The following is a 13,921-nucleotide window of genomic DNA, read 5'->3' on the forward strand; positions in this document are numbered from 1 at the left end:
TGTTTTGAAGTCAGTGTTCGAAGTGTCTGTGAAAGCTCTTTCATCAGCCCCTTGGGAGCTTGAAATGATCTGGCGTTTTCTATTATCACTAATTCAAGCCCAGCGTAGCTGGCGTTGGTTCTGAGAGAGGTTTCCAGTATTTTTATCTCCTCTTGATGTCCTGGGACTATTCCCAGAACTCAGTGGTTTTCGTTATTGGATGTTTTATTAGTTGAATAAAGACCTCTAAAGGTCTCCCCCTGAAAAGAACGAGATGTTAGTTACTAGGGAAAAGGACAGGAACGATGTTATTTTGCCTCAATCCCTCCCCACCATGGTTTCTAATTATCATCTGTTCACTCAGAGTAAATAAATCTCCATTGGTGGGTGAGGGTAATGAGGGCATTCATTTATAAGCAAGTGAAGGATGAATATCTTTCTCAGGGGATGCCTGAAACAGAGAAGAGAAGGATAAAGCCAGGTGTAAAATTAGTATTGATGTAAGTGAGATGTGATAAGATGCAGCTCTAGAGGAAAAAAAGCAAAGAAGTTGTTTAACGGTTTTTTGTTGGACAGCAACTGGTTTGCTAAATTATTGTACATACTCTATTTAAAATATGTATCTTCAAAATAGTTGAGATTTTCTTGAACCTCATCCCATCCCCCAATGCTAGGGTTCAATTTGTTAAGCATTTGGATGCCGACTCACCAATTCACAAATGTGGTCCTTGCTGAAGTTATTTTCAGTAACTATACATTAATATTCTGCTTCATTACTAATGTAAAGATTGTGGGTGGCTCTTCTGAATAGGGCCAGCTCAATCACTTTGTCTTAAATAAATCCTGATTAAAAATGAGATTTTTCTCCTCCAAGTTTTAATTAGCCAGTCTTTAAAACTCTGCCCTTTATTCAGCTCTAGTAACTGGAAATCCTATTGAATCAGACCTCAGAGCCTTGAAAACGCCCTCACAGAGCTACCTCATTAATGAAACTAGATCCATGCTGCTCTCACACCAGAATTCAGAGTTAACAAAACACACACATGGATTACAGAAGAAAATGGCACCCACCATTAGCAATAGAACTTTGGTTAAAGCCACTGAAGTTACATGAGCTCTTGTCCTCAAAGTTAGTGATCTCCAGGAGTGAACTATGGCACGCAGAGAGGAACCACCAAACAGAAGGCTTCCCTAAGGGTAGTCTGATGCCCCTGGCTTTAGAGTACTTTTCTCTGCTGCCACCCCACAGTACAAAGATATATAAGGCAACTGATCTTGACAGCTGTGTACTGCAGCACAGCTGGCTTTGCATTGGTATAGAGCCCTAAACTGTCCTGTGGCCTCACTCCTTTCTAGCTCCACAGGCGTGATCCTTAGAAACACTCCTTTTCCTGTGGCTCTCACTCTTTCTTCTGATCTTGGGCTTATGCTGAACTGTTTTTCAGCTCCCTAGGTCTCTGCAGAGAAGAGATCTTCTTCAGCATGGCCCTAGGGCCCAGTCTATTTGTTCTGAGGTTAAATGTGCAGCTGGGCAGGTGTCCATTTACACCAAGTGAGAGCCCTCCAGACGTTTCTCACCACACCGTCCGTCAGCACATTCCAGGTCTGACATCCCTTAGCTGTGCTCTTTCTGTTTCCTTTCGGTCCCCTCATGTGCTTACCCCTAGAAGAGGTAAATTTTAGAAAATGCAGAAGGAACAATTAGAGACTCCCTGAGCTTACCTCTTTACTTACGATTAACCTGACTGGTGCTCTATTTTTAGAGATTTCCTCAAGTTCTCATAGCCAATTGGATACAATAGAGCCTCCTATGGGCAGAGCTCAGGACTGCAGAGCCCGCAGTGGTCACCTACCCAAGCGGCTTGCCTGTTTACACCAGTGGGACATAAAAATATCATCATTCTCAATATATGCCATGATATGTAAAAGGTTGGGAAGTACAGAAAGAGAATAAAGCCTGGAGATTTCAACCTTCTATAGAGCCCTCACTCATCCTCTGACTCTCCCATGCGGATCAGTGCTTGCTGCTTCTATTTCTCACTAGTCCCTCTTCAAAGTTGTTGACTTTTTAAAATCGCATTTCCTCCTGGCCAGCCTGGTCTGTATCCCACTATTGTCCCCAGCATGGATCTCCTTACCTCCTCTTTGCATAATTCTTCACCCCCTCAGTAGCGTATTAAAGGCAGCCACTATCTTTTGATATATAAATGTGTTTTTGCTCTCATATGGTACCATGTTTAGAAACATCCCATCTGGGACCTTCCCTAAATCTATGGTCACTTTTGTGATGTGAGAATATTGGGGTCACAAAGAGCTAAAAGATTCTGAATAAACTGGTAGGTCCACTTTATCTTCTCTCATTACCCAGAAGCCCTGGAGCAGGAGAGACTGAGTTAGCCTATTCCATGGATCCCCAAGAAGGGGTTCTTCAAGACTGTCCAGTGCTGTTAACCATTGATTTTATTCAGCAAATACTAACTAAGCGGTACTGATGAGTAAGGAGGCCCTTGGTGAAATCAGCACACTTCGATGAGATATAGCATGAAATCTCTCTGGGGCATTGAGGAGATGCTTCAAATATTTGCTCGTTCAAAAAACATTGATTATTCTCAAACTTTAAGCCCTTGTGCTAGGGGCTAAGGATGCAATGATGATAAAACAAAAATAGTCTCTGCTTTAATGAGTCTTATATTCCAGAAGGAAATATAAATTAAAAGGTGAATACACATATAAACAATGACAGATATAAAAGTACTGTGAAGGTAACAAAGTACTAAAATGGGTGGAGAACCTACTTTAGATAGTGGTCAGAGAAGGCTCATTGAGAAGCTTCTATTTAAGCTGACACTTGAGGATGAGAAGGAGATTATCAGATAAAGAATGAAGACAGAACATTCTAAACCTAGGAAATGGCATGTGTCAAGGTCCTGAGGCAGGAAAGGTTTAAGTGTCACAGTGCGAAGAACCATCCCCATGGACACGTTCCTCACTCTCCTCCTTTCCATTTGGGCTACAGAGACTACCTGTTAGAAGAGAATGGATGTTTCAGTTGTTTTCAGTATGTGACAGGTAATTTTTCACATTTCCCTCCTCCAGAAGTGGTTTAAGCAGCGCCTGGCCCAGTGGCGGCAGTCAGAAGGCCTGCCTTCGGAATGCAGATCCGTCACGGACTGAGGAGATGGTGGCATTGGTAGTTTCCTTCCACGAAGACCATCGCTGCTTCTCGCCTCGGCTTAACCAAGCTATTTTGTTTTCTCGGTGTAGTATTGTATGTTCCACCATTAGCTGTCCTGTGTTTAACACAATGTTGTATTTTTTTTAATGTACATAACTAAAAAAGAAAGTTAACAATAGGAAGCTACGCGCAGCTTGTATGTAAAGCAATGGCCTGGCTAGGAAAGTGGTGTGGCTTACTTCTTCCTTTGGATCATGACGACAGATGATATGAAAACCATCCAAGTTCTCTTTTGATCATCACCTCCCAATAACAATTTACTTTCAATATCCATTTCAGAGCAGGCAAGGCCTCTGTTGAAAAGATAACTTGACCAAGGAAGATAAATATTTCTTTCTGAATCCACTTCCCCAAGTTATTTTCCTTATGTTTCACTTAATACATTGAGGTCGAATGAGAATACGGAGGAATATTTGAGTCTTGGATTTCATAAAGTAGTTCCTTGGATTAAAGCTGCAGTAATTTAGAACATTGTTAGGCTAGAAAACAGAAACTCTGCAAGTAGCAAGACAGAAAAGCAGGTAACTAGGAAAAAAATCCAAAAAGGTCTTGAATTTACTGTATTTAAATGCACTTGTTAAATTTATTTTGCTAAACAAAATGAACTGCTTTTGTCCTAAAATGATTTTCTAAATAAAACCTTAACTTTTTTTGAAAATGTGCTGAGTGAGTCCTCTGTAGATTTTTAACTGAATAATAAGCATATCAAAGGAAAACCAAATAGCTCTAACATGAGAGCAGACTGACAAAAGAGCTGTCATTTTCTGAATTCTTGCTACTCAAATCAGGTTCAGGACTGGTATCATCAGCATTAGCTGCAAGCTTGCGAGAAATGGAGAATCTCAGATTCTAATCCTGACCTACTAAATTGAAATCTGCATTAAATCAAAATCTGTATTAAATCAAAATCTGCATTTTTAACAAGGTCTCCAAGTGGTGTGTATGCACATGAAAGTTTGAACAGCACTGCCATAAAGGACTCTGCAGTCACTTTTCATTCATTTTGTATCATAATACATTAAATGTCTCAGTAGTCTATCAATTAAGATTGTGTTTGATTGTATAGAACAGTAACTTGATTACAATAGATTAACTAGACTTTTTGTCTATTTAATTGATTAATTGTTTTTACATAAGACATCAGTGGCTCCTTAATGTTGTCAATGACCTAGGTCATTCAGTCTTCCTTCTTTGCTTTGGGCTCTTGTATTCAAGGGTGCAAAAGGGATGTTTGGGCATTGAATCTGCATTTTAAGCAAGAAAAAAAAGAAAGAAAAGAAAAGAAAAGAGAGAGAGAAAAAGAAAAAGGCAAATGCCAGCTAAGACTCTCTCCTTTTAAAACAGTTTCCTGAGAACTCCCCGCTCAGCAACTTCTACCTATATCTCATTGGACAGAATTGGGTCACATGGCCACTCAACTTCAAGGGCATCTGGGATGGTACTTTAAATTGGGCATATTGCTGCCTTGAGCAAAATTAGGGTTCTGTTGGTAAGAAAGGAGGGGGAAATGGCAATAGATATTAGAAAGGCTATTAGCAATGTCTGCCAGCCCAGCCCGGGAATAACACTGGTGTATATTTCTGAACTCTTACCTACGTAGTCTCTTCAGTTATTTAAAGTAAAGAGCCCAAAATAAAAATCATGGTCATCCAGAATACAAATGTTTACAAGATCCAATTAAACATCCTTGTCAAGCTTCCTCTTCCTCTACCTTAAAACATTTCTTTTGTAAACAATACACAGTGAACAGAACAGCTTAATCTGGCACTCTATCCTGTACCCTCATTAGTGGTGGTCTGAGCATCTGTCAGCACCCAGCGCTGGATGCTGACATCACTTTCCAGAAAGACAGAGAAAGAAGGTGAGGATGAGGCAGGAATGTGTGCACGTACTAGACACTGGCAAACAGGGAGGAAAAAATGTGCTGCTAATACGACTGTGGGCAAAGCAGACCCAGAACTTGGTTATTTGCCCATGTCGAGCAATGAGAGAGATGCTAAATCAGGTTTAAGACCCAGATCAGAGAAGTCTTCTGGCGTACCAGAGACATTATTCAAGAACAATCCATCCAGGACAAAAAGAGTTAACCAGCTGGACAGAGACTGTGCCTTTAGCTTGGTGCCAAAAAGAACCATTTATGATAAAAGGATCACTTTCTGTGCTTATCAGGCCCAAGAGTTAAGAGATTGAATGGTATATGATGGGAGGAAATAAAGATTCATGTCCTTTTCATCTTATTTTAATTAATTAATTTATTTATACAAGAATCAAGTCTTTTGTTAATTTCTTGCATTTGAAGTACTCCTCAATGATGTCCTTGGCCTGAGAGTCTTTGTCACGCGCATTATCTACCACACTACTGCGAGCAGCTGTTTTAAGGGGTTTTCCCTCTCACTCAGTTTTACAGAGACCCACCCATCCCCTAGTTTCTTATTATTATTAACCTCAATGAAGCTGACATGGTGTTTCTACCAACTTGACATCCACAGTTTCATCACAGATGGATGCAAGCTCCAAAGATGGGCATGGTGCTTGTCTGAGACTTTGTCAGCTTTGTGAATTCCACATTAGACTTCCATGGATGAAGCCAGTCTTCAGCACCTTTGGTAAAGCAGTAGTAACATCCATTACACCTCCAGCTGCAAGGGCTTCCTTAGCCAGTGAGTTATGGGTGGGTAATAGGTGGGTTACAGGTGAAGCCGAATCTTGAATGTTCCTGAGCTTCTGCTCTGTGCAACTGGGCAGCAGCAGGGAAAGAATCAGCGCCTTTTAAATGTGAATTTGTTACCAATACTAACCTTCTTGAGTTTATTTTTTCAACTTTAGTACAAGGATATCAACAAAACCCATAAAAATTACCCATGATCCCACCACCTAGAGATAAACTTAATATTATTCTTAATATTATGGTATACCATATTGAGGGGAAATGTTTTTGATTTTTTTTTTCAGAGAGTCCCATGACCCCTTCCTAGCAAATTAATTTGCTAGAACAGCTCAGAGAAGTCATTTACTTACTAGATATACTTATTAGATTACCAGTTTATTATAAAGGATATAACTTGTGAACAGCAGATGAAAGATATGGGTGAAGAAGTGTGGAGTTCTCATGCCTTCTCTGGGCAGCCACCCTTCTAGCTCCCTCACGTGTTCACCAACCTGGAAACTCTCTGAATCCTCTGCTTTAGGGATTTTTATGGAAGCTTCATTGGGTAGGCATGATTGATTAAATCATCGACCATTCGAAATGAAATTCAATCTCCAGCTTCTGGCTTCCCTGAATGATGATGGTGGGGCTGAAATTTTCAACCCTCTAATCACATGGTTGGTTCCCCTGGCAACAAGCCCTCATCTTCTCTAGGGGCTTTCCAAAAATCATCAACATAAACTCAGGTATGTCAAAAGGACTTGTTATGAATAAAAAGACATTCCTTTTACCTTCATCATTCTAAAGCTATTTCAAAAACTGGAGCTATTTGAGCACAAAAGACAAAATATTAAAACAAAAGATACTCCCATCTTATCACTTAGAAATTACAAGGGTTTTAGGAATTGTGTGCCAGGAAGAGAACAAAGACCAAACATATATATTTCTTATTCTAAATCAGAGTGTCATGGGAAGGAAAGAGTCTTCCTAAGGAGAAAATTTGCTCTTAAAAGTTTATGAAAACACGGTGGTGAGGGGTTCTGTTTATTTGTTTGTTTTGTTTTTTGGCTGTAAAACAGGTCTAGAAAGAGAAAACAATAAAGAATTCAGTGGCTGTGCACAGTAATATAGCAGAAATTTAGGGTTGTGTCCTGTGGAAACTTAGGTAGAAGGACGTTTGAGATCCTTGGCCTCTTAGAGGAGGGATGGAGAAGAAATGATTTGGGAAGGGAGAGCAGGCTCCAGAGGTCATGAGTCTACATGTCAGCTGCCCCAGAAAGCTGATCGAGTTGGTTCATGGACTGTAAATGTCAAATATTCTATTTTAAGTTAACATCTGTGCAGCACTGGGCCTATTGTTGCCATGCTGCCCCTGTCCTCTGTTATCTTCAGCCTTCAGGAAAGCTTTTTTACACAAAATGGCCTAGCATTGATGATGCTTTGTGAGATGGGGAAAGAGCTACTTGAGCCATGTTTGTAGCATACAGTGGACTGCAGAAGCATTTCTTTCTGTCTGCTGTCTTTTTCTTATAAAGGGGTAATAACGCCCTTTTACATTTGGGGAACTCCTCTTACCTCATGTGGCCATGTGGCCATGGAAGAGCAATTAATCTAAGTGCCCTAGATTCTCCACTCTATGCAGAATTAGACACATCACCCAGGCTGACCAGTCAAAATGGCACAGCCTTTGCACATAGACTGAACCAAGGTATGAGCTCTTGACCTCAGCTGGGCCAAAGTCCTTCACCAAAGTTCTCCTAATTGGACCTGGAGGAGTTAGGGTTAATTTTTTATTATCCTCTCATAAGAAGAGTTGTGAAGATGGAGGGCTGGCTTGCAGGCAGCCATCTATCTGGCCACATGGAGAAGGCCACTTGTAATATGAGAGAATAAAGCCAGGCAGAAATGGGAGTTGGAGAGAAAAAGAGGGAGAGAGAGAGAGTCCAGGTCTTCCCCTGGGCTACCTCAGCCTTCCTGGCTCTATGAACTAGTGAATTCTTTTGGAATATATCTATTATTTGAAGCAAGAAGAGTCCTGACTAATGGCAGAATGAAGAAAGGAAGAGAGGAGGGCATGGAAGGAGGAATATCAGCCATTGTAATAATTAAGAATTCCGAAGAAGCAGAAATTTAAAGTAAAAGAAAGCTAGGAATATATAGGCCAAAAAACCTTGAAAATAATTGGGCAGAGAACCAGACTTTTCTTAGTTGATGGAGACTTGACAAAAAAAATATATTTTTGCATATTAAAGGAAAAGATGATAAGTTGGTAATTTCTGGACATCAACTATATACTTTCTTAAAGTAAGTACAAATGTATGGTAGATAAGAGTTTATCACCTTGTTGAGGACATTTTGCTACTCTCTCTTAACCTTTGCCATGTCCATTTAGAAATCTTGTTCCACATTATTCCACTGTCCACTAAAAGGTCATTAAAAAAATCTCATTCCGATTCCAGCAGTTTCAAATGTATCCCTGCCCAAACTCAATGCCAACGTAACTAGCAATAACAATGGTAGTAAGAAAAATAATTTGAAACTTTACATTTTTTTCTCATGTCTGAAATACTAAGAGGTGGCGAAGTGCACATAAGTCAGGCAAGGATCTGGGACGTAAGCCACTATTTATGTTGGCAAGGCAGGAGAATAAGATTTTTTGGTTTTATGAAGCCTGGTGCTGTGATATTGTGGTCTACAGTATAAATAATTATAGGCATGAAGAAGCGAAGTTTTCTCTAGATCTTCTCTGCTTCACCTTCACCATCAGTTATACTCTTACAAATATTTGAGCACTGCTGGCTGCACTGGGGATGTGCTTGCATAAACATACATTTCAATGTGGCTTCTTAAAAGAGTTTACCACTTACACTTAGAAAAACATAAGAAACATTGGATTTGAATCTGTTTTACATAACTCATCTAACTACTTAAATACAAAGACACACTGACTCATAGTTCATCTGACTCATCCTTAGAGTTCCACATTAGCAATGCAGAAGGATTTTTTTTTCTCTTTCTTCCAGATGGAAGCTCCCTCTCCCCACTCCTTTTTAAAAAAGCTTTTTATACAGGAATTTGGCATTGTCTGGGAGTGAAGAAGGCATATTTTCGGAGATAGTGACCCTAAGGATAAGAATCCTCAGGGGCATGGGAACTATAATCCAAAAGCATAGAATCTTTTGAGGATACAGACTGTATAATCACAGATGAGAAGTGCTCGTGTATGTTTATGTGGCCAGAGGGGAGAGCCAGGGCAGAGAATCGTTTGTCCCTTAGCCCATCTCTCCTTTTTCCTGTCATTTTATCTCAGAAGACGGCTGCCCAGCTAAAGACTAAATTTAATCAACTCTCATATAGTTAGGTTTTTTAGCCAGCCTCCAACACTATCTGCTCTCTAGTATTCACAGCTTTCCATACTCCATTCTCACTTTGTGCCAGGCTTGGTCTGTGTGACCAGTGAAAACAGCAGAAATGGTGGTGTGTTGCTTCTGAGATTAGGTCTAAAATATTTACAGATCAGCTGCCATGTGGAACAGCCCTATGGGAGATCCACAAGGAACTAAGGCCCCTTTCTGAGCCATGCACCTAAAAAGAGTATGTTCTTCTTTTTGTCTCATAAACTTGAATGTTACTATGGCAGTGAGCTGTCTTAGATCATGTAGATGATAGCCATACCTTAGAGTTTGGAGGGCAACAAGCAAAACGAGCCAGGGTCTCTGTATTAGCCAAAAACCACCAGGTTTAGCTGCAATAACAACCAACCTTCAATCTCAATGGCTTCAAAGAAATGCTTTATTTCTCACTCCCACAAATCTGGTACAGCTCTGAGAAATTTCTCAGGATGGCTGTCCTTCATATCAATAGTGCTTCCACAAAGTTCAGTGAAAGGGGAAACAAGAGCAAGAGAGCTTTGCATTAGCCACTAAATGCTTCTGTGACACATCTCACACCCATATTTCATTCTCTAAAGCAAGTTGCACGACCATATCTAACCCCGAGGGAGCAGAGAAGAATCCTCCTTTATTCCTAGAAGAAGACTGGAAATACTTCTAAGCAGAACTAATTTCTACCAAAGCACTCAACACGATCAAGTCATCATGCCAGACTTGGACATCAAGATGTCTAACAGAAAAATACACTTCGATCTTGGTTAAGTAGCAGTGTTTGGGGATCTCTTAATTTAGAGCCTAGACTGTATCCTAAGCAATAAAGGCATATAGATTAAAGAATGGATCTAGGACCTATCTATCTACCAACCGGTACTAAAGTTATTGACAAGGAAAATGAAAGCACACAAATGAATAGTCCCATTTACCCTTCCATATTTACTCTCCATCCTTTTCTACCCTCTTCTGTGGCCAAGGAAGATGACATTTACAGATCACCTCGACCAGTCTCCCTTGCCCTCTGATAGTTAATGATAGTCACTAGCAAGAGATCAGAGCATAAGAGTAGAGTAAGGTCAGGGTATTTTTTCCCTGTTATTGTCTATCCAGAGTCAGTTTGACAGTGACTATGTTCTAGCCAAGGCCACAGCTTCAATCAGGACCTCTCCACAGCTGTAGGTTTCTCCAGCTTCTAGCGAACTTTTCCTCCTCTTGACCCATCTCAAGCCTAGAAGTAGTAACTGTTATTATCTCCAACTTTCCATATCCTTCATTAGTTTCCCTTAATACTCTCCACACCTAATTGTCTTCAATTACGTCTGCCATCTATTTCCTGTCATACCTTGACCAATACAATACATCTCCCTCGAATTATAGCTATAGCCAGAACAACCAATGACATAAAAAATGGGCAAGCATGAAAGTCTCAAAAGGATGATGATGATCTTTTAGATCAACGGTGGAACAATCAGAGCAAATTGGCATTAGCACCCAAATCTCACAGTGCATGGGAAAGAAATCCCCATTATTTGCATCGTCAAGATGGTAAGAAGCCAAGTGGCATCTTAAACATTTGTGACTAGTGAAAGCTAGTTGACATAATTATCCAAGAATTAAAGCTTATTCCCAAATAGCTCTGTTATTCATTTTAAATATCACTGGTTTACCAACTTAATTCCTTAGCTGGAGTTCCACTGAGTTCAGCCAGGAAGTTTTGAATTAGAACATGGAGTTTGCCAAGTTTCTGTTAGACCAAGATTCAAGAAGACTCCAAAACTTTCATAGGCCACAAAGAGTACAACTTAAGCTCAACTCATGCCATGGCAAGAGAGTGAAAAAATAGAGAATGAGGAGTGGGGGTTGGGGTAAGAAGGGAGGAAAAAACCTGTCTATTATGTTTATAAAGAGAAAGATGATTTTTCAAATGAGAAGCTGCCTCTTCTATATTAAAAAACAAAATAAAAAAAATTCATTTAGGGGTGTTCCCCATGGGCAGACAGGTAGGAGACCTAGAAGAAGATGTGAGTTTGCTTCCAAACATGTCACCTTCCAATGGAGGATCTGCAGTGGCCAAAGAAGGAACCAGTAAGATCATGGAAGATGATTTTTATCCACAGAGATATCTAGGATAAAAATGTATCTATAATCAAACAACACAGCTGTGAAGAAAATGAAAAATATTAGATTCTTCATTTATTAATATATTCACTCATTCTAATCCAAAACAAACAATACCAACAATGTCATATGTATTTGCTTGGATGCTTTTAGCTACAATGACTAAATATCCAACTGAAAGTGGCTTTCTATTTTCTCATATAACAAAGGTAGGTGATTTCATGCTTGGCTAATTCAACCACCTAACTAGGCCACAGCTTTGGGTTAGCCTCTCTGAGATTTCTTCTCTGTCTCCTTACAGTCGCAAATGACTGCTCCAGTTCTCAGCATCACATCCCACATAACATCATCCAAATGGCAGGAAGGAAAAGCCCTGGTTTTCTCTTAGGGCAAATCTCATTTTATTTTTATCAGGGAGGAAAAACCGTTTCCCAGAAGTCTCTCAGGAATCTTCTCCTTACCTTCCATTGTCTGGAATTGAGCCACATATGCCACCCCATGCCTACAATTGGTGAAGATAATAGACACTTAGAATAGACTGACACATAGTAGGAGCTCATTAAATATTTGTTGAATGAATAAAAGGTGAATTGGATTACCATGGTTGCTTTAGACTGATTACAGTCTATCTCCTAGAATCCATTTCCCTAGAACACATTGTCACTTGATGGCTCAAGAACAATGTTATTTTCTTATCAAAGAAGAAGGAATTTTGGGGCAGTCAGCCAACAGTGTATGCCACATTACTCTATTTCTTCTTAAAGCAGAGAATGAGAGCAACCCAGGAAAGGGTTTGTTATTTTCTAAGAGTAACTTTGAAAAGAAAAGGTTTTGGGATGTAAACAAATTGTTCACGCAAGGGGGTAGCTCATTAGTGGACAAGTTACTGTGTTCTGAAGAGAAATGAACCTTTTTTTCCCCTGCCCCAGCTTAGGCATTAGTTCCTTCAGGATATTCTCCCTCTGACTAAACCCAGTCTTGGTTAGATATCTTTCAGGATATTACCAAGCACTCTTTACCTCTCCATAGTATAGCATTTACCAAATCGGGTTATATTTCCCTATTTATTCTTCACTGCTGTAATAGAGGCTCCTATGTGTTCACCAAAGTGTTTCCTTTCCCTCCATATACTCAACTAGATTTCCCAACTGCCTTTAAAATTAGCTGTGGCCATCTGACTGAGTCTGGTCAATGCAATGTGGATAAAGTGATGTATGCCACTTGCAGGCTTGGCCATAAAAGCTAGGCATACAATCTCCTAACTCTCTCTTTACAATCTGCTAGCTGAGTGGAGGGCTCTGTTGACACAGAAGAATGTGGAAAGAGCCTGGAACCCGGAATGACTACACGGTGAATACCCGATCTCTTACCAACCCAAACTGGACTGAGATGAAATACATGAAGAATACATTTTTTTCTTGTGCTAAATAAGCCACTGATAATTAGATGTATGTGTTATAACAATTATCCCCCCCTGACAAATAGTGTTGCCCAATAGAATGAAAACCTCTTGAAAATAGAATCCTCTTCTGTTTTATTCACCATGGTATTCCTTGCCCTAGCGTAGTGTCACATAATAGGCATTTATTCTTTAAATGAAATAAATGTAATTCTTTCAACATGTACCTATGTTCCAAAATAGCTTTAATTTTGTAATACCGTATTGGTAATTGTTGATATCTCCTCATAGCTTAACAATGAAACTAACAGTAAATCCCTTTAAAAGGTGGCTGAGGTTATTGTCCTCCTTGGCAACAAGGAAGGGAGGAAATAGCGACCCTTCACTTTTTAACCTGTGTTACTGGGAAGAAGAACCCCAGAGGACAAAGTGAATGGTGGAAACTTTCTCTCAATTTTCTTAAATTAATTAAGTAATTAATTATTATTATTATTATTATTTTAGGTGAGGCAACCCTTGGTTGACCTTGAAGATTGCAAGGACCTTGTCAGTTTACAATCCCTTATTTTTTATTTTTCACACCTGCAGCACCTGGTCTTCCTAGGTGGTCTCCCATCCAAGTATTAACCAGGCCCGACCCTGCTTAGCTTCCAAGATCAGATGAGATCGGGTTTGTTCAGGACGGAATGGCTGTAGACCACTTTGTCTTAATTTTTGTGTTTAAAAGGACACTCAACAAAACATTTAGAGGTGAAAAAACAGCATTAACAGGTTCTATAATGTAACGTCAACTGAGATGGGAATATTCTTGTTATTATCCTCAGTACGCATTATGTGCAAGCATTGCCAAACCTCCAAACAGTGTTTCTTGGTGGTTTCGAAACAACATTGACATCACCTTGGTATCTCTTTAAAAATGCAAATTCCATATTTTTAACCAGCTCTTGCTCAGTAAAGTATGAGAAACATTGCTACGTATCCTACTTTTTTTGTATTATTGTTTTTAATAAGTTAACTGGAAACAATTTTAGCATCTCCTATTTCATCAAATCCCTTTCCCTTTTAACTAGCTAATGTCCATGTTAAGAAACCCCAAAATAGCTTCAGGGTTTCCTTCCTGCTGGCACGAGTTGGGGTGGGACAGTTACAGGTGTCCT

The 13,921-nt window shown here is 39.7% G+C and overlaps 1 protein-coding gene and 1 pseudogene across 2 annotated transcripts in view; one reads left to right on the forward strand and one right to left on the reverse strand.

Annotated features, from left to right (window-relative positions):
* Positions 1–3,872, forward strand: part of HOPX (HOP homeobox) — a 28,783-nt gene extending 24,911 nt beyond the window's left edge. For both annotated transcript variants that reach the window (XM_016158753.2, XM_016158752.2), the window contains exon 3: positions 3,076–3,872. In XM_016158753.2, coding sequence (XP_016014239.1) covers positions 3,076–3,153 — 78 coding nt within the window. In that variant the 3' untranslated portion in view covers positions 3,154–3,872. The remainder of the gene's footprint in view (positions 1–3,075) is intronic.
* Positions 3,873–13,343: 9,471 nt separating this feature from the next.
* On the reverse strand, positions 13,344–13,462 carry LOC118608789 (annotated as a pseudogene).
* Positions 13,463–13,921: the final 459 nt, after the last annotated feature.

The sequence above is a fragment of the Rousettus aegyptiacus genome, unplaced genomic scaffold (assembly GCF_014176215.1).
Source record: "Rousettus aegyptiacus isolate mRouAeg1 unplaced genomic scaffold, mRouAeg1.p scaffold_m13_p_10, whole genome shotgun sequence".
Classification (NCBI taxonomy): Eukaryota; Metazoa; Chordata; class Mammalia; order Chiroptera; family Pteropodidae; genus Rousettus; species Rousettus aegyptiacus.